Here is an 18664-nt window from a genome sequence, read left to right as displayed (position 1 = left end):
GACCCAGGGACCACAGAGACCCAGAGTGCAGTCTCTGTTTCCTGCTTTGCATGCCTCTGAGCCCCCAGCCCCACTGGCCGGTTCTTACAGGAGTCGAGCTCTTTGTTGGAGGGGGGTTAGAAGTAAGGGGAAAGGACTGAGTGACTAACAGAGACTCGGGGCAGGAGAAGCCAGGGGGAAGCTGAGGATGCAGCTGGTCTTGTCTGAACCAGGCAGGCCTCTGCCTAGGGCAGCAAGCTGGGCTCCAGGCAGGCGGAGGGCCAGCTCTGACCATCGTGACGTTGTTTCCAGGCCAGCCGCATGGGGGTGGAGGCCGTGGTCGCCCTCCTGCAGGCCACCCCCGAGACGCCGGCCTGCGTGGTGTCGCTGAGCGGGAACCAGGCGGTGCGGCTGCCGCTGATGGAGTGCGTACAGATGGTGAGTGTGGGCGCGGGCCGGGTTCACCGCACAAGGGAGTGACCTTCCCCAGGAGCCCCCACTCCTGGGGGGTGGACGGCAGGACAGGGTGCTGGCTCCCGTCTCGGTCCTGTGACACGAGCACGCCGCCTCCACGGCGAGTCTAGCCTATCCTATGAGGGGGACATCCTCTGGGCGCCTGTGCGCTTCCCGTGAGGCCGGAGACAGCCCTGCTGGGACCAGGGTCTTCACAGGGCAGGAGGACACCGTCCAGCCTCTCCACGGTCAGCCCCTCCTGCCCTCCCATCCCTGAGACCCTCACATCTGTGATGTGACATGGCGGGGGGGCCTCCCTCAGGTGACACCCCGACGTGCAGCACCTCCTCAGGCCCATTTCCCAGTGGACTGTCCACTAGGTGAGGTGGCTGTGGAGTTGCATTAGAAATTGTTACCATTTATTTTTCAAAGTCTCTTCATGACTATCGATTTATTTCGTCTTCTCAGTGGCTCTGAGGTGTGTGTATTTTATAATGTGTACAGAGAGATGATTAAGTCAAGGGACTTGTTGAAAGAAACCTTAGAAACATACTTTCCAAAAGCCTGTGGCAGTAAGTGAATCCTGTGTGTGTGCACGTGTGTGCATCTGAGTGTGTACATGTATCATTCATGTGTGCCTGTGTGTGCCTGTGTGTCTGAGTGTGTGCATGTGTTGTGTATGTGTGTGCATGTATGTGCACGCATGTGTGCACATGTCATGCATGTGTATGAGTGTTCACGTGTCATGTGTGCTTATGAGTGTGCACATGTCATGCCTGTGTGTGCACGTGGTGATATTTGTGCACGTTTGTGTACACGTCATACATGTGTATGAGCGTGCATGTGCCATGCATGTGTGAGTGTACATATTGTGTGTATGAGTGTGCATGTGTGACTGCATGTGTCATGTATGTGTGTGCATGCTTGTATACATGTGTCCTGCATGTGTCTGTGTGCATGTGCTATGCCTGTATGTATTTGTGTACATGTGTCATGTGTATGCACATGTGCATGTGAGAATGTGTGTGCACGTGTCTGTGTACATGTCGTGCATATGTGTGTATGAGTGTGCACATCATGCATGTGTATGAGTGCACATGTTGTGTGTATGCACATGTCATGCATGTGTGTGCATGCCTATACACGTCATGCCTGTGTGTGTATGTCATGTGTGTGTATGAGTGTGTGTACGTGTTATGCATGTGTGTACGTGTGTCATGTGTGGAGTGTGAGGCTGTGGCTCAGAAGAACAGAACATGGAATGACGTGCAGTGGTTTACTGTGAGCACATTTCTTCTGTCCAGTCTCTCTGTCTGTTTGGAGATAGAGGCGGGCGATACCACTGGTTTGTCCTTGAATGACAGCGCGTCATGGTGTCTCAGCCTGACGGTTGCAAGGCCACAGCCGGCCCCTCCCTGACCAGCTGCTGCTCGCTGGGTCTCTTCCTAAAGGCCAGGCGTGTGGTCACCATCACAGATGACAGTAGAAGTAGGGGGCATTTTTCTTACCACACAGCTGAGGAAACTGAAGTTCAGAGAGAGGGGTGACTCGCCTGGGATCCTGGGGCTGAAGAGGGGAGTCGGTGCTGGACCCCAAGTGCTCTGGCTCCAGGACAGCCTGCCCCCAACCCCGTCCTGCCCCTGCTCCCCGGGGAGCCAAGTGGTTTGTTTGCTCTTTCTTCACCAGAGTCATAGGGGATCATTCAGAGCCTGGCCTGGGAGACTCACCTCCTGGCCTTGCTCTCAGGGGGCAGGATCCCTGAGATCTCCGGACCCACTTACCCTGGCGGTGCCTCTAGTCCTTTTCTACGAAGCAGGCTGGGTGGTGGCCAGGTGGTGTGGGCTCGCTGACCCCAGCTGCCGGCTGCAAAGTCGGACCCGAATGAACCTGGGATGGAAGGGCCCAGCTGGCTCTGTGTCCCCGGCCCAGATCCGGGGACACACTGAGTCCTGACACGTTCTTTCTTCCTTACAGACCCAGGAGGTACAAAAGGCGATGGATGAGAGGAGATTTAAGGATGCCGTGCAACTCCGAGGAAGGTGACTGTTCTGAAAACTTTTCCCCTGAAGCTTCTGTTTCTCAGCATGTGCCCAGGTCGCGCTGCTTCTGTCTCAACATAAGAAGCCAGAAATGAGACAGGAGGCACTGCTTCTGCTGGTGAATGGTCTGGGTGACTAATTAGAGGGAAATGTGTTTGTTTTTTGTTGAGGTGGGGGGTTGTGCAGAAGCTGAGATGAGAGAGAGCCTGACATGTGGCTGCTAGCATTCCAGGAAAGAAACTACCTGCGTCCTGGACGCAGCACCCTCAGCCCCCTCACACAGTGTCCATCCCAGTCTCTGGGACCACCCGGGGCTCCTCTCTGGACACAAAGCCTGCACCGCAGCCACCTGCGCCCCGCGCAGACATCGTCTGGGGCCCCTTCTCCCTGGGAGAGCCCACCTGCTCTGTCCTGCTCTCTAGCCTGTGGTCTGACTCCAGCCTTTTCTTCCAGGAGCTTCGAGAACAACCTCAACACCTACAAGAGGCTGGCCATCAAGGTGCCAGACTCCGAAATCCCAAAGGTAGGAGACCCTGACCCCGCTCTCCTCTGCTTCTGGCAAGGCCTGTGTCCTGCCTGGCTCGGTCCCCGCTTTGCGGAAGCCACCCCGCGCCCCTCCAGTGCGTCCCTCCCACCCCCGCCCAGCTGGACCTCGTGGCCCCAGAGTCCCCGCGCCAGCCCCTCACTTGCGCGTGCGCTCGGGGTGCAGCGGTGCCAGGGGGTTGGGGGGTGCACCTAGCCGGTGACCTGCACCCCTCCCCCCCGACTTGCAGAGCAACTGCAATGTGGGCGTCGTGAACGTGGGCGCGCCCGCTGCCGGCATGAACGCGGCTGTGCGCGCCGCCGTGCGCGTGGGCATCTCTGAGGGACACAAGATGTTCGCCGTGTATGACGGCTTCGAGGGCTTCGCCAAAGGCCAGGTGGGTCCTGGGGGTGCCCGTGGGGAAGGGCTTCAGTGAAAGGCAGGTTCTGGATTTCTGAGGTGGTGGGGACTGCGTCTCTGGGATCCCAGAACTGGGACATTAGGTGAGAAGGTGAGCAGGTGCCCACGAGGTAGTGGGGAGGTGCGCTTGGGATGCTGGCACCCCTAACTATGGGACCCCGGGGTCCAGCTCAGGCCCCAGCTCCTCCCGCCTCGCAGGGAAAGCTGTTTCTTCATGTTCCTCAAATCCTTAACAGACACACCACCTGTCAGAGGTGCAGACTCTGAGCTGTTTTTAAAGCCTTCTCCTTCCCTTTACTTGTTCACTTCAGCTATTTCTCTATGCATTTGCACCTTAGATAAAGAAAATCGGCTGGGGGGACGTCGGAGGCTGGACGGGCCAAGGCGGCTCCATCCTTGGGACAAAACGGTAATTCTCCCATCTTGATCCTGACCTGCTCTCGGGGAGCAGGGCACCACGTCGCAGGGAGAGGAACTATGTGGCATTCATGTCCCGTCCGGGATCCGGGAGGGAAGGGATTGGCACTGGCTCGCGTCCGGGCCGCATTCTGGGAGGGACCCAGGCTAGGTGTGGGGAGCCGGTGAGACACGGCCTCGAAGAGACACCAAGCGGAGGGCCTGGGAGGGCTTCCCCACTGGTTCCTTGTTTCCCTCATCGGAAGAGGCCGGTGGTGGCAGAAAGCCCTCATCCCATGTGGGGCAGTGCAGATGCGGGCGTGTGAGCTGCAGTGACCGCGCTCTGCAGAGAAGCTGGATGTGGCTCAGTGTCCAGGGAGCCCAGATACCAGGTCCCCCCCGCCCAAGGAAGGACGCTAGGGGCTCCGCACAAAACCACAGGTTTCTGAACTGCAGCTGCTCCTGTTGTGGGCACAGTGGGGCTCGGATGTGTTCCCGCCAAGGCACTGATTTAATATGAGGCTGTTTGCTCTCTCATCTCTGAGTGCAGCCATCACTGCGTGTCTCATGTTACATGGAAGGACAGTAGTGGGTACCTGGGTTCTAAGGGGTGTTGGATTCCGCACGAGTGGTAGCCTGTTGTCCAAGGGAATCATCCCAGCCTCTGCCCTGCCCTGAAGCTGGGTACCCTGCCAGCAGCGCTCCGCGGAGCTGACTTAGGTGTCCAGAGCTCTTGTGGTCCTGTCCCCTCAGCGCCCTCAGAGATGGTGTTCTGATGGCGGAGCTCCACGCAGGGGATGGGGCCCCCTGGCTGCCTCCTGGGCCTCTTCAGACCTACTGTGACTCCCCAACTCATCTGTTTCATGAGCCCCACCCTCCCGGGGGCTGCTCTGGGGGCAGCAGGGCTGGAGGGGTTGCTGCAGCACGTTCTCACAATGTTTAGATGCTGGGGGACCCTCTAGTCAACTCCACATCCACTCGTGTGCCCTGAGCACCCAGCCCTACGACCTCTGTACACCTTCCGCAAGCGAAGCCCACCCCAAGTGAAGCCTTGATGCTCAGGGGGCACAGCAGAAAGGTCGGGGTGGGTGCCAGGCAGGCTCTCACGACAGCAGAGTATCCTTTGCCTCCTCCACTTGTGGCCGTGTGTGGACAGAGGGTGAAATGGGACAAGGTGAGCAGGTGTGCGTGGAGATGACTTTGAGTGAGATTACTCCGCACGAGGTGTGTGTACTCTGTTCGTGACTCGAAAACTGGACATTTCCATCCAGATGATTACCGCTGTGAACGTTTGATAGCTTCCGTGGTTCACTGTGTCCCTAACCGGGCGGAGGGGGTTTCTGAGGTCCAGCTGTGAGGCAGCTGCAAAGTTTCTTCCCATTTTCTTTTGAAAAGACCCTCTTGAGACCTGACTCCTGGCTGCGCCCACCGTGGGTGGCTTCCCGGCCATGCTGTCCCCCAGCCATGTGGCCCGGGGCGCCCCCTGCCCCCTGAGTGTCATGCCCCTTGGCCTCAGGGGTGAGGTGCAGAGGGGGCCCTGCCTAAGCTTGCCCCCTTGAACCTCCCCAGCACCCTCCCTGGGAAGTACCTGAAAGACATTGCGGCACAGATGCGAACCCACAGCATCAGCGCGCTCTTGATCATCGGTGGATTCGAGGTACGTCTGCTCCCTTGCTGGCCGGCGCTGTGGGTTTGAGAGGGGACCCTGCGCCGGCTCCCTTGAGCACCCTGCCGTCTGCTCCTCATCAGGACCAGGGGCCATGGAGCTGCGGGCCCAGCTGCCACTGAGCACTGGTGATGCAGGACTCGGGGCCACTCGCCCACCCAACCCCGTGGCTGGGCTCTCTGCTCAGTGAGTCCTCACGCCTGCCGGGTCTGTGGAGATGACCCTCTCTCTCGAGTTGGAAGCCCACTGGTTACTCAGAGAGGAGGGCAGTTATGGGGCTAGATTATTATCTTTTAACTACCTGTTGGATCGTCCACCTTCGTTTTTAATAGCCTCATGATGACCTTGACGTTTCCTTTAAAGAAAACGTGAGAACCTCAAACAGTCAGACGCTTGCCCGTGAGCAGCTTAGTCTGGCCCTGGGCCGACGCCCGGATGGCAATGCATGGCCACCTGCTCCCCACCCCCCATGCGCCCCCCACCTCACACACTCGCCTGCAGGCCTACCTGGGGCTGCTGGAGCTGTTGGCCGCCCGGGAGAAACACGAGGAGTTCTGTGTCCCCATGGTCATGGTCCCCGCCACCGTCTCCAACAACGTGCCCGGCTCCGACTTCAGCATCGGGGCAGATACCGCCCTCAACACCATCACTGACGTGAGTGTGGGCAGCAGGGCAGGGGCTGCGGAACTAACCCGGGCGCCGGCCGGCTTTTATGTACTGTGTGCTCGAGACAGACTGGTCCCGGGGTCTGCTGAAAAGTTTTTCTTTTTAAAATAAAGGGACTTTCCTGGAGGCGCAGTGGCTAAGACTCCCAAGGCAGTGGGCGCAGGTTTGATCCCTGATTGGGGATCTATGGTCCTGCATGCTGGCATGGCCAAAAAAGAAAAAAAAAAAATGCCTGACAATCTACAATTCGGCCCCCAAAGATTTTCACCTCTGTTTCCTTACATCATCTGTAGTTCAGCTAGTTTTGAGTCACAGTGATGTGGATATTTGACTAAACCCACCCCCTTTGTTTTCTGGCTGAGCTAAATTTCCCCCAAGCCTATAACACGTTATTGTGTTATTGTGATGAAACCTGGGTCCAGGGGCCCTTGTTTTGGTGTTTGAGGGTAGAAGCTGCACTGAAGATTTTGTGAGTTCATTCACTGACCTTGATCCTTTTAAACAATTGTCCTCCTCCTCCTCTTTGTGGACTGGAGACGATAAACCATATGTAAAAGAATACTGACGGTACTTGAATGTTTTTTTATCCCTCTAAAGTCCATACAAAGCATAGAAATACATTTTAATTATCATAAATTTAAATCACACCTGGGAAATCGCTTGGGCGTTTGAAGATCAGTAAGGATCAGAATGCATAGCTCTTTTTTTTTTTTTTCTTTTCAATTCAGTGTCTAGAATTTTCTGGTAAATTCTCACGTTTTATTTTCCTTGGGAGACACAGGCCTTGTGGCTGTATTTCTAGCTTTTTTCCCTTAAACCAATGGGCATCAAATCTGTCTCCAGTACTGGTAAATAAAAGAAAACCTTTTAAAGTAGGATGTATGCGGTAAGCAATGCTTGGTGCTGGTTCCTTGCTTTCCTGAACCTCTTCAACTTTCTGCAGTTTCTGTACTAAAAAGCCTTCCGGCGTGGCCTTGGCCGGTGTCCGAGTACTGGACTTCCTCACCCGCGTGCCCGCCCCTTTGCCCCCGGGGATGCTGTCTGTGCTTCCGCTGCCGTGGGACTAACTCAGCCTCTGACCGCTCGCTGCTCAAGCTCTGAGTTGAAAGGTCGTGTGTCATAGCTGGGTCTGAGTCTGCTCTCGCCGCGCTTGCAGTAGAAGCAGCCAGAATCCGTGTCCTGATTGTCACCTAACGAAACCCTGGGGGTGGCAGGAACTCCAGGGGTGGTCATTGGTGGGTCCTGACCACGGTCAGTGTGTGTCCCCTGTGACCTTTCACACACTCTCAGCAGGACAGGGTGCTCCCACTTCTTAATCCCAGGCTCTCTGCTATGAAGAATTGCTTTTCTAAGTGATAGAGATTCCCCACACGTGGGTTGTTGAAAATCTGAAAACCAGGACAGGTCTGGGGAAACTCCACGTGGTCCATCCTGCTTCCATTCAAGGGGTTTTGAGATTTATTACGTGGCCCTTAACCCACGGGCTTTTCTTTACTGGAGCTTCTCGGAGCCAGGGTCACCGTTGGTGACGGGCCAGGGCCGCCCCACAAGTTGGGGCTGCTTCTCTGCTGCTAAGTTCGTGCCCAGTGGTCAGGCGGTGGTCGAGCTGACCCTCCGCTGGGCCTGCTCAGTGGTTCCTAGAGCTGGGGGACAGGAGGCCGGCTGGTTCCCCGGCTTGTGTGTATTTAGCCGCAGTGCAGTTGAATCTCTCAAGAGTCCTGGGTTTGGTTGGCCCTCGGCTGGGCCGGGCACATTCAAGAAGGGGGCAGCAGGCAGGACCGTGCCGGATGAGGGCCCGAGGGTCATCCTTCCCAAGCCTCCCCGGGAGGCAGGAGGCTCTCGGGCTTCCAGAGCTGGCTCAGCATCTGTTCGTCTGTCTGGTCAGCCGTGCTCTCAGGACAGGCCTCCGTGGCCTGGGATCTGGGGTCTGGATGCCCAGATGGTGGCAGTGCCACCTCCTGGCCTCAAGGACAGCCCCGGGCACTTCCTGTCCCAGCCGCTTTCTTTTGCTCAGAGGCCGGGGTGGTCTGGTGGTGACTTTGTCCCCAGGGGACATCTGCGACGTTGGGGGACACCCTGGCCGTCAGAACTGGGCGGCCGGGGGTGGGGAGGTGGGGCGTGGTGTCTGGCGAGTATCGGCCTGGATGCTGCTGACCCCGTGATGTCAGGATGACCCTGAAGCCCAGGGTCTTCAGCCGGAATGTCCCGGGGGGCCGAGGGAGTGAACCCCAAGGTGGCCTGGTGTCATCAGGTGGCACGTCCTCTGGACACTTAACCCTTGTCCTCACGTCCCCTCCTTGTCAGTCTGTGTGCCGAGCTTACGGATGCGTTCCTGGAAAGAGATCCCGGGGGACTTACTCCATCACGAGGTCTCGGGGCCCGAGGGCAGAGCTGGTCCTCAGGGCTCGGGTTCAGGGAGTCCGAAGCCAAAGCTGGGGCTGTGTCTCCTCCTCTGGGCTACACCCTGGTCCCCTTCGGAGCCGCAGCTGACGTGAGCTCGGTGCTGCCCAGGTGGCTGGCTCACCCAGCATTGCCCCCAGGGCCCTGGGCTCATGTCCTGGACAGGGTTCTCCTGGCTTTGAGTGTCTGTCTCATTTTCCAGAGATCCGAGGAAAAGCAGGGAGTGATGGGGGTCAGAAAGAGGGTGGGAAGAACATACGGGTGTAGAACCGCCGTCAGATTTCAAGGTGCTGGCACCCTGCCCGCCACCTATGCTGGGTGCCCCCCACCAAGAGCGTCCTGGGGGTGCAGACAGCCTGGGAGCCTGTCTAACCGCGGGGCTCATGACCCCTCCCACCAGTGGGCATCCAGGCAGCCCCACAGTGGCCCTGAGCTGCATGGGGGCTGGGGAGGTTCCCCGTGGGGATCTGGGCTGGACTGGGTGGGAGGTGATTGAGGACGGTGGTGGGGCGCGGGGCAGGTGAGCAACACCCTGACCTTCCTCACGGCCACTCCCTGGACTCACCCAGCATGGGCCCACTGTCCACACGTCCTAGGGCCGTAGCCCCCAGAACCCGGCCTGTCTGGGAGTCTGGGGATGGAAGAGGCAGGGCTGGCAGAGAGCCACGCTCTCTGGAAAGCCTGGGTCGTCCTGCCAGGAATTTCCCCACACAAGGCATCGGAAGTGGCTCCAGGTGGGAGGAATAAAGACCAGGCAGAGGCCCAGGTTCTGCGAGTGTCTGGCTATGGGGAGCTATGGCCTCAGGGGCGGGTGGTGGACCGGGACACTAACGAGCTACTTGCGCTAACGCGGAGGCAGGAGGTCCGGGCCCTGGTCGTGTGCGTGAGAGCAGCCGGCTTTTCTGACATCAGAGCCCAATGGTTTCCCAGGGATCCTGAACCTGCCGGGGCTCTCTGTGAGGGTCACACGGCCTGGGCAGAGGGGGCTCCGCGGGCGTCTGCCTCCCCAGCCGTCCGGCACTACCTCTCCAAGGGGTCCTGGCAGCCTGGCCCCTAAGGTCCCGCCAAGTGGCCGCCCACATCTCCTCCTGATGCCAGAAAGGCCTGGCTGCTCATCCACCACTAACCCCGCGCCACCTTGGCCCTGCTCTGCTGCCCGCCTACCCAGGCCTGTGTGCTCTGGGCCTGCACCCAAGTCGCCCCTGCTGGTCTCCCCTGCACCCCGAGTCCCCCTGCTGGTCTCCCCCTGCACCCCGAGCCCCCCACTGCTGGTCTCCCCTGCACCCCGAGCCCCCCACTGCTGGTCTCCCCTGCACCCCGAGCCCCCCACTGCTGGTCTCCCCTGCACCCCGAGCCCCCTACTGCTGGTCTCCCCTGCACCCTGTGTCCCCCACTGCTGGTCTCCCCTGCACCCCGAGCCCCCCACTGCTGGTCTCCCCTGCACCCCGATCCCCCACTGCTGGTCTCCCCTGCACCCCGAGTCCCCCACTGCTGGTCTCCCCTGCACCCCGAGTCCCCCACTGCTGGTCTCCCCTGCACCCCGAGCCCCCCACTGCTGGTCTCCTCTGCACCCCGAGTCCCCCACTGCTGGTCTCCCCTGCACCCAGAATCCCACTGCTGGTCTCCCCCTATACCCTAAGTTCTCCTGCTGGTCTCCCCTGCACCCTGTGTCCCCCACTGCTGGTCTCCCCTGCACCCAGAATCCCACTGCTGGTCTCCCCCTATACCATAAGTTCCCCTGCTGGTCTCCCCTGCACCCCGAGTCCCCACTACTGGTCTCCCCTTGCACCCCGAGCCCCCCTGCTGGTCTCCCCCTGCACCCTGAATCCCCCCTGCTGGTCTCCCCCTTGCACCCCAAGCCCCCCACCGCTGGTCTCCCCTGCACCCCGAGTCCCTCATCACTGGTCTCCCCTGCACCCCAAGTCCCACTGCTAGTCTCCCCCTGCACCCTGAGTCCCCCACTGCTGGTCTCCCCTGCACCCCCAGTCCCCCACTACTGGTCTCCCCTGCATCCCGAGTCCCACTGCTGGCCTCCCCCTACGCCCAAAGTTCCCCTGCTGGTCTCCCCTGCACCCCAAGTCCCCACTACTGGTCTCCTCTTGTACCCCGAGCCCCCCTGCTGGTCTCCCCCTGCACCCTGAGCCCCCCCAGGTCTCCCCTCTGCAGCTTCCTCCCCATTGGCCGTCATGGATGTGGGTTCCCTGCTGACCCGCCCCCGCTCCGCTCAGGCTTTCCAGAGCTCGCTGGAGCTGTCGAAGGAACGCGACAGCCACCCCGAGTTTTGCATTCCCGTTTGTGTGGTGCCCGCCACCATTAGCAACAACGTCCCAGGCACAGACCTGAGCATAGGCTGTGACACGGGCCTGAACGTGGTTGTGGAGGTAAGATCTTCGTGTTTGCTCAAGGAGACGGCCTGTCAGGGGTCCCGTAGGGTCTGTCTTTCCCACTCAAGGAGAACCGGAAGGGGGACCTGTTGGATCTTCCAGGGCGAATGAGCCCTGTTTCTTGTCAGCTCGGGTTAGCACACAGTTCCCGCCCAGCCTGTCTCGGGGAGCCCACCTGTGCCGACTCTCGGTGGGCTGTTCCCTCGGGGGGCTCTGGGTGAGCCTGCTCCTGCCCACCAGGACAAAAGCCCCGAGGTGTCCCCAGGTGACCAGCGGCAGCGTGGTGTTGGAGGAGACAGGACGCAGAGGGAGGGGGTGGGCAGAGTTACCTGGTTATGGGGGTATGAGAGTCCAGTGGAGCCCAGTCATGGAGAGGTGGGGAGGAGACGCCCTTCCTGGGGGGCTTCACCCGCAGTCCCTCTCAGCCCCATCCGAGTGGGGCCTCAGCATGCCGGTGTCACCCAGGCTCCCAGGGACCAGCGTCTCCAAGCCCTGCCCACCTGGCGTCCATCAGCACTGACCCTCGCCCATCGGCACGCTGCCTTCCTGGCCTATGCCGTGGGCAGTGGAGCCCGTGTCCTCCCCCACAGGTGCAGAGCCCCCTGTGCCGGAGGGTTCCCGTCTCAGCTGGGCACAGAGCCCCAGGAAACAGCAGCTGAGCACAGGTTCTGAGCTGATGGTTAGGCAGGGAGGCTGTCACTGGGACCTCTGCCATCGAGGCCTATGGGCACATGTGGGTGGAGCCGAGACTTGGGTGCTTGGGCCTCACAGGAGAGGTGCTTTGCCGGCTGGTGATGAGAGCTGCTGTTCTGGGTCAGGAGGGGAGCGCACGAGACCTGCAGCCCAGGGGGCCTGTGCATCCCCCACCCTGAACTCCTGAGACAGAGGCCAGGTGGGCAGGTTTCAGTGCTCAAATGCTGCGTGAAGGACCCGTGGACACTGCGGCCCTGTGGGGCTCCCCTCCCGGCCGGGCACCCTCAGGCCTGAGCACCAGGAGGATGAGACGGGCGCGTTGATGTGGTTTCTTTTCCTGTCTGGGCTCCTGGAGAATGTGGAGCTGCCCGGCCACTGAAGCGCACCCTGGGTTTGGATGAGATCAGTCTGTTTTGAGGGAGGGTGGTGATCCATCACAGATGCTGGAAGGGTCGTCAGGGTTGACGGAGTGGGGCCCGTCTGGTTATCACAGTGCTCATCCACGTTTAAACCAAAGTCTTGGAGCAAAGGTCTCCCCACACTTTGGTGCACAAAACCTCTCTTCTTTCCCCTATGTGTCCCCAGAGCTTTTCAGGAGAAAACAGAGCAGGGACATGCCTGCTGACGAGCCCTGAGAGCCCAGGGCCCAGGGCCTAGCACACCACCCGAGGTCAGGGCCAGCCATGGGGCAGTGTCCGCGTCTCCTGACCGTGTCCCCTCATACAGACGTGCGACCGCATCAAGCAGTCGGCCAGCGGGACCAAGCGGCGCGTGTTCATCATCGAGACCATGGGGGGCTTCTGCGGCTACCTCGCCAACATGGGGGGACTGGCGGCTGGCGCCGACGCCGCCTACATCTTCGAAGAGCCCTTCGACATCCGGGACCTGCAGGTGCGTGGACATAGGGCCCTGGGGGCCACTGCCCGACAGATCTAGGGTCTCAGGAACCACCCCCCCCAACATCACAGACACCAGCGAGGCACTAGAGCTCCCTCCATGTGCAGGGACAGGGTGACCCCTGGAACAGGTTCCAGGGCACCTGCTGCTCGTACTCCGAGCTTGTAGCTGTCTCTTACACGCTCGCCTGGGAAGCAGTTAATGCCCTCCCTGGAGGCCCTACACCTGCAGGGACACAAGGCGTGCTAGGCACCTGGGGCCTTGCTGGCTCATGGCCACCACGTCCAGGCCTCAGGGGTGTGCAGGCAGCCAGAGCTTGGGGTCCCTGTGGGTCTGAGCCGGGGGAACTCTGCAGCACTGGAGGATAGACCCCAGCCCAGAGGAGCCCCAGTCCCCTGTTGCCTAGGACACAGGGAGGATGATGTGGGGAGGGCTGCCCAGTGCCCCTGGGGAGGTTTGCCCTGGCCAGGATGCAGCCCAGGGAGTGTCGCCCCCAAAATCAGGACAGGAAACTCACAGTCGGCCTGCTCTTCTGCAGCCGGCTTCCTTTGGAACCTGTGCTCATGTGTCCTCGCTCCCTTTTTCTCGCATACGTCCTCTCTCAAGCCATGTCCTTCCTTAGAAAATTCTCCTGCCAGAACATGCCTGTTAGGCAGGGTCAGGAGTCTCTGTGTAAAGCCGGGTGACAGCCGTGTCCCTCTGAGACACGCAGGCGCGGGGGCGGGCCGGGGGAGAGGGGAGCAGCCTTAGCCGAGCGCATGGAGCACACAGTGATGTGTCCACGGGACAGCTCACCTCTCAGGTGTCGCCTGTGGATGCCGGGTGGCACGCTGACACCAGCCGCCACCACCCCCCCCGCCGCCGCGGCCGTGGTCTCCATGGGCCACTGTCCCTGGTGGGTGTCACTAGCCGACACGTCACTGTCCACTGTCCCCTCTGCCACGAGGTCAGCTCAGAGCAGCTGCACTGGCCACACTTGGGTCAGTGCCTGGCACACAGCAGGCGCCTAATCACAGTGTCCTGACTTTCCTAGTCCAATGTGGAGCACCTGACAGAGAAGATGAAGACCAGCATCCAGAGGGGGCTCGTGCTCAGGTAACAGCCTGCAGCCCCCGAGTGCGGCTGCTCTTCCTCCACACGGTCTCGCTCTGCTCCGTGTTCAGACTGGTGGGCGTTTAAATGACTCAAGGGCCATTTTTAGAGATCCAGTTTTGCTTGGTCATCAGTTTCTGTTTTTAAGATTCTTTCAGTGGTTTCTGTCACGACGCTGCCATGGTGATAAGGAGTGAGGGTGGCATGGTTGCAGGGGCGGGACGACCCTGGGCTTGTGTGTTGCAGGAATGAGAGCTGCAGCGAGAACTACACCACTGACTTCATCTACCAGCTCTACTCCGAGGAGGGCAAGGGCGTGTTCGACTGCAGGAAGAACGTGCTGGGCCACATGCAGCAGGTGAGCCGCGGGCAGGGCAGGTCTGCACACCTTTTCTCACTTGGATGGCCTGTGGTAGCCATTTTGCGAAAAGGAAGTGTATTCATAAGTCAGTTCCACAGGGATTAAAATCGGCATCTGAACTATGTTGTTATACCGCCTATCATCAGCCTCAGGAACACTTTCTGTTCTGACAGTTGAGCAGACAGGCTTTGTCAGAAAACCATCCACTTCCATATACATAATGACACCAGTTAAGTAGAAAGACGCATTCAAATTAAGTACTTGATTCAGTCAGTCAGTTCAGTCGCTCAGTTGTGTCTGACTCTTTGCCACCCCATGGACTGCAGCACGCCAGGCCTCCCTGTCCATCACCACCTCTTGGAGCTTACTCAAACTCATGTCCATTGAGTCGGTGATGCCATCCAATCATCTCATCCTCTGTTGTCCCCTTCTCCTCCTGCCCTCAATCTTTCCCAGCATCAGGGTCTTTTCAAATGAGTCAGTTCTTCACATGGGGTGGCCAAAGTATTGGAGTTTCAGCTTCAGCATCAGTCCTTCCAATGAACACCCAGGACTGATCTCCTTTAGGATGGACTGGTTGAAGCTCCTTGCAGTACAAGGGACTCTCAAAGAGTCTTCTCCAGCACCACAATTCAAAAGCGTCAATTCTTCGATGCTCAGCTTTCTTTAGAGTTCAACTCTCACATCCATACATGACAACTAGAAAAACCATAGCTTTGACTAGATGGACCTTTGTTGGCAAAGTGATGTCTCTGCTTTTTAATATGCTGTCTAGGTTGGTCATAACTTTTCTTCAGTATACTTTGATTCAGTATCAGGCCTTCATACCCATTTAAACTGGAGTGTCACACAAATGACAGTTCTTCGAGACCTGTGTGAAATCAGAGCGATTTGGACAGAATCTTGGGGTATGCATGTCAGCACACCCCAGACAGAGCAGGCAGTGGGAGTGGAGTTGCTGGATCCGGTCCCCTGACAGCAGGCCTGCCCATCACCACCTCTCAGTCCTTGTCTCAGGAGCTTATAGTTCAGGGTCCACAAACTCACTGACTGCCCTGAAGTTACACGATGGCGTGTATGGTAGGTGTGTGTAGGTCTTTCTGAAAGCAAGCCCAGAGAGTGGACCAGTTTCTTAAGAGAACTATGACCCTTCCCCACAGACTCCCCAAAACAAGCTGAAGGGGTCCTGATGAAGATGCTGATGCAAGGGGTCTGGTTGATTAAAAGTCGCCTCCTCGGGAAGCAGCAACACCTGACCTGGGGACTTTGGCTGCAGGAGTGACAGGGTTTCTTGTGGTTTGTCTGGTCCCAGCCACGTACAAGGAGATAGAAACAGACCCCCAAACTCATATTTACAAACTATAGAGTTTCTTAGAAATAGGACATGAATTTTGTTAGTCATTGTAACTTCTGTTCCATTTTAAAAGCTAACAGCCAGGAAGGTGCTGGTGTCTAACTCTCGTGTAACTCTGACCACCCACAGGGTGGGGCACCTTCTCCGTTCGACAGAAACTTTGGAACCAAAATTTCCGCCAGAGCCATGCAGTGGATCAGCTCGAAGCTGAAGGAGTCTGCAGGGAAAGGTACCGAGTGGTGGCAGGCGGCGTGGGTTTGGAGGGCCGTGCTCTGTGCAGGCGCGTTTGTGCCCCGTGTCCATCTGGCCTTGGGCTGCACGCGACTTCTGCAGCTGCTGCCTGTGACTCAGGTTATAACTAGGAATAAATGTACTTAAGGAAACAGAAACTGCCCGCTCTGAGGGCCCCAGACCCGCTGTGACCTTCCCTGTTTCTCTGCTGTGCTGACGCTGAGTTGGCTTTTACCTAAGACGCTTGGCACCTTCCTTATTCCTTTATGGCCTCTCTTTTCGGGGAAGACGTCAAGGGACTGGGAGGTACCTGGCCGGCTTCCTCCCCGGTGGGTCCTCCCTCCACCTCTGAGCCCCTCCCCAGGGCAGCAGCCCTGCGATCCTTCCTTCAGAGTCTGACTTTGCAGGATTAAACCTTCAAAGGCTCTGGTTTTGTGGTTTACATGAGGGGAGCTGGTCTCTGATATGGCCTGGGACCCACCTGGCCCTGAGCAAGTGGCCCCGGGGTCACAGCTGCTGCCCAGGCCCAGCTAGGCCAGTTTCCCAGACCAGTTTCGCCCACCACACGCTCACTGGTGGGATCCCGCCCTCCCTGGGGCTCACCCATCCGTGTCACCTCTGAGCTGTTGCTGTGATGGTGGGTGTCTGGTCCCCCTGTGGCTGCTGGAGGCTGACCCTCCAGGTCAGCAGGGAGATGCCAGGCCCCTCCTGCTGGTCCAGCACTCTTGTTTATTCTGTTACTGCTTCATGTCATCTGATTGTTTGGGCTGTGTTATTTCCTAGAATTTAAAAACATTTTAAGAATTTTTGATATTGTATGTTGAAGGCCCATGTTTTATATTCTGAGTCACAGGTTGCAGACATGTATCTCCCATTTGGCAAACCGTGTCATTTTCTGTTATCTTTTAATGAAGAACTCTTAATTTAGTAACATAGTCAGTTTTTTTAACTTTGTCCTTGAAGGTTTGAGCTTTTTGTTACTAAAATATTCACCTTTTACATTTGGTTTTTAGCCCACTTGAACTGGTATAACATTTAAGGTCTCATTTTTTTCCATGTGAATAATTACTTGGGCGCTAGCCACTGAAAAATCCATTCCCCCCAATCTGCAGTACAATTAATCTCCATCCAAGAATAGAACCCAGAAACTTAAGGGACCGCTTCTGGATTGTTTGGTTCTTTTCCTGGCAGTTAGCAATCTTGCCAATATTCCAGCTTGGCGAACAGTTAGTCACCAGGTGGGTCCTACCTGGGCTTTCTTCCAGTTTCAGCTATGCCTGACTCTTTGTGTCCATCAGTTCTGTTGGATTTTTGGAGGTGGGGATTACATGTAAATAACAAATTACATAGATAACAAATAATTTGGAAGAAGAATTGACATTTTAAAAATATTTATCTTCTAATTCATGAACAATTTAATCTCCATATATGTACACCCTTTGTTACTAAAGCATTGTTTTCCATAAAGCTATTAAGTTTATTCCTGACTTAGTGATTTTAAAAATATATTATTGTAAAGGGTATTACAATTTCTTACTGCTGGCGTACAGAAATACCACTTTAATTTTATACACTGATGTAAATTGTAGTAATTATGTGTAAATGCGTGTTTTCTTGGTTTTCTCACAGCATCCGCATGGATGTGTCTTTTCTTGGTCTTCTCACACACAGAATCTGCATGGCTGCATCTTTTCTTGATTTTTACACACACAGCATCTGCATGCAGATCTTTTTTTCCTTGACTTTTTGTGGATGCGTTTCCTCCAAAGAAACCCCAACAGATGTAGTGACAGAACTCCTGTCTTGTCTCCTGGATAACACAGGGAACACCTTAGTGCTTCATGACTCAGAATTCTCACTAATATTTAAGTGAAGTCTTTCTGCAACTTTCTTGCTGACGGTTTTTGGTGGATACTGGATGCTCTGATGTTTGCTAAGAATTGTTTCAGTCGTGAAGGCTAGGACACACTTTTGCATTGAAGGAGATGGATGGTCCCTTGAATTTTCTTTAGCTGACTTGCTCATGTTACACTCATCTTGCCTCCCTGGGGTGTACCCCTAACACCTTAGGCTGCATCCCCTCTGTTCCCCTCTGCATAGAGGGCAGGCTTGTTCTAGCGTCCAAGAGGCCTGGGGGTTCCCTGGGGAGAGCGTTTCTAAGAGTCCTGATTTTGGATGTTTGATAAACCTCTGCCTGTGTCCCAGCTCTGCTTCTGCTGTTAGGGAGAGCTGATGGCTGCATGTCTTCCATGTTTACAGACCTGCTTGTGTTTGAATCTGTGAAGTCTGGCATGAAAATACACAATTTACCCTCTTCTCTGCAGTACCTACAGCTCTCCATGCCCCCTGCTCTCCAGACCTTGGTTATTTGTGCCAATATCTAGACCTCACCTCTCATTTTCTTACATCATCTTTCTACCTTTTATAGGAAAAAAATTTTTAAGTGAGGACTCTGTGTGTGTGCTGGGAATCAGCAAGAGAAAACTGCTTTTCCAGCCCGTGGCGGAGCTGAAGAAGGAGACGGACTTTGAGTAAGCGCCTGAGGTCAGGGGCAGCGGGGAGGCCTGCCGGGTGGGCCCCACCCCCGCTCAGCCTGGTCTCCCCCGCAGGCACCGGATCCCCAAGGAGCAGTGGTGGTTGAAGCTGCGGCCCCTCATGAAGATCCTGGCCAAGTACAAGGTCAGCTTCGAGGTGTCGGATGCCAGCCAGCTGGAGCCTGTGCAGCCCCGTGGCCCCGAGGAGCCGGCTGCCATCTAGCTGCCGCCTGCCTGCTGTTGTGGTCCAGTTATTTATGAGCACTTTACGCGAGCATCGTCCACGTGAAGCCTGAACCCAGGCCCTGGTGCGTGGGCCGCCTGTGCTGTCCTGTCTCCTGCTTCACAACCTGCAGGTCCTGCAGAATTAAACGTTTGCTACAACTCCAACCACAGTGCCGTGTCTTTATTTTACGTGGGAGGTGAAGACCTCGGGGTGTGCGGGTGGCTGTCAGGGTTCTGTTGGCAGAAACAGGCGTGTGTTTTCTAGGGAATCGGAGCTGGCCACAGGCAAGGGCAGAGTCACTGGAGGAAATAGGCAGTGCTCTGACCTGCGACACGTAGGTGATGCCCAGC

General features: G+C 57.0%; 1 protein-coding gene across 6 annotated transcripts in view; it reads left to right on the top strand.

Moving 5' to 3' along the window:
• Window positions 1-18478, top strand: part of PFKP (phosphofructokinase, platelet) — a 51522-nt gene extending 33044 nt beyond the window's left edge. For 2 of the 6 annotated variants that reach the window (XM_081558589.1, XM_081558587.1), the window contains 13 exons: window positions 292-417; window positions 2407-2471; window positions 2925-2994; window positions 3245-3391; window positions 3753-3823; window positions 5380-5467; window positions 5978-6130; window positions 12346-12510; window positions 13550-13611; window positions 13855-13966; window positions 15453-15552; window positions 17983-18085; window positions 18164-18478. In XM_081558589.1, the coding sequence (XP_081414715.1) occupies window positions 292-417; window positions 2407-2471; window positions 2925-2994; window positions 3245-3391; window positions 3753-3823; window positions 5380-5467; window positions 5978-6130; window positions 12346-12510; window positions 13550-13611; window positions 13855-13966; window positions 15453-15552; window positions 17983-18085; window positions 18164-18311 (1410 nt within the window). In that variant the 3' untranslated portion in view covers window positions 18312-18478. Of the gene's footprint in view, window positions 1-291; window positions 418-2406; window positions 2472-2924; window positions 2995-3244; window positions 3392-3752; window positions 3824-5379; window positions 5468-5977; window positions 6131-10770; window positions 10924-12345; window positions 12511-13549; window positions 13612-13854; window positions 13967-15452; window positions 15553-17982; window positions 18086-18163 lie in introns of all 6 variants that reach the window. The other 4 variants (XM_081558585.1, XM_081558588.1, XM_081558590.1 and 1 more) reach the window with 4 other exon arrangements.
• Window positions 18479-18664: the final 186 nt, after the last annotated feature.

Source organism: Giraffa tippelskirchi, chromosome 13 (genome assembly GCF_054371585.1).
Source record: "Giraffa tippelskirchi isolate mGirTip1 chromosome 13, T2T-mGirTip1v1.2.pri, whole genome shotgun sequence".
Classification (NCBI taxonomy): domain Eukaryota; kingdom Metazoa; phylum Chordata; class Mammalia; order Artiodactyla; family Giraffidae; genus Giraffa; species Giraffa tippelskirchi.
This window is presented reverse-complemented; position numbering and strand designations above follow the sequence as displayed.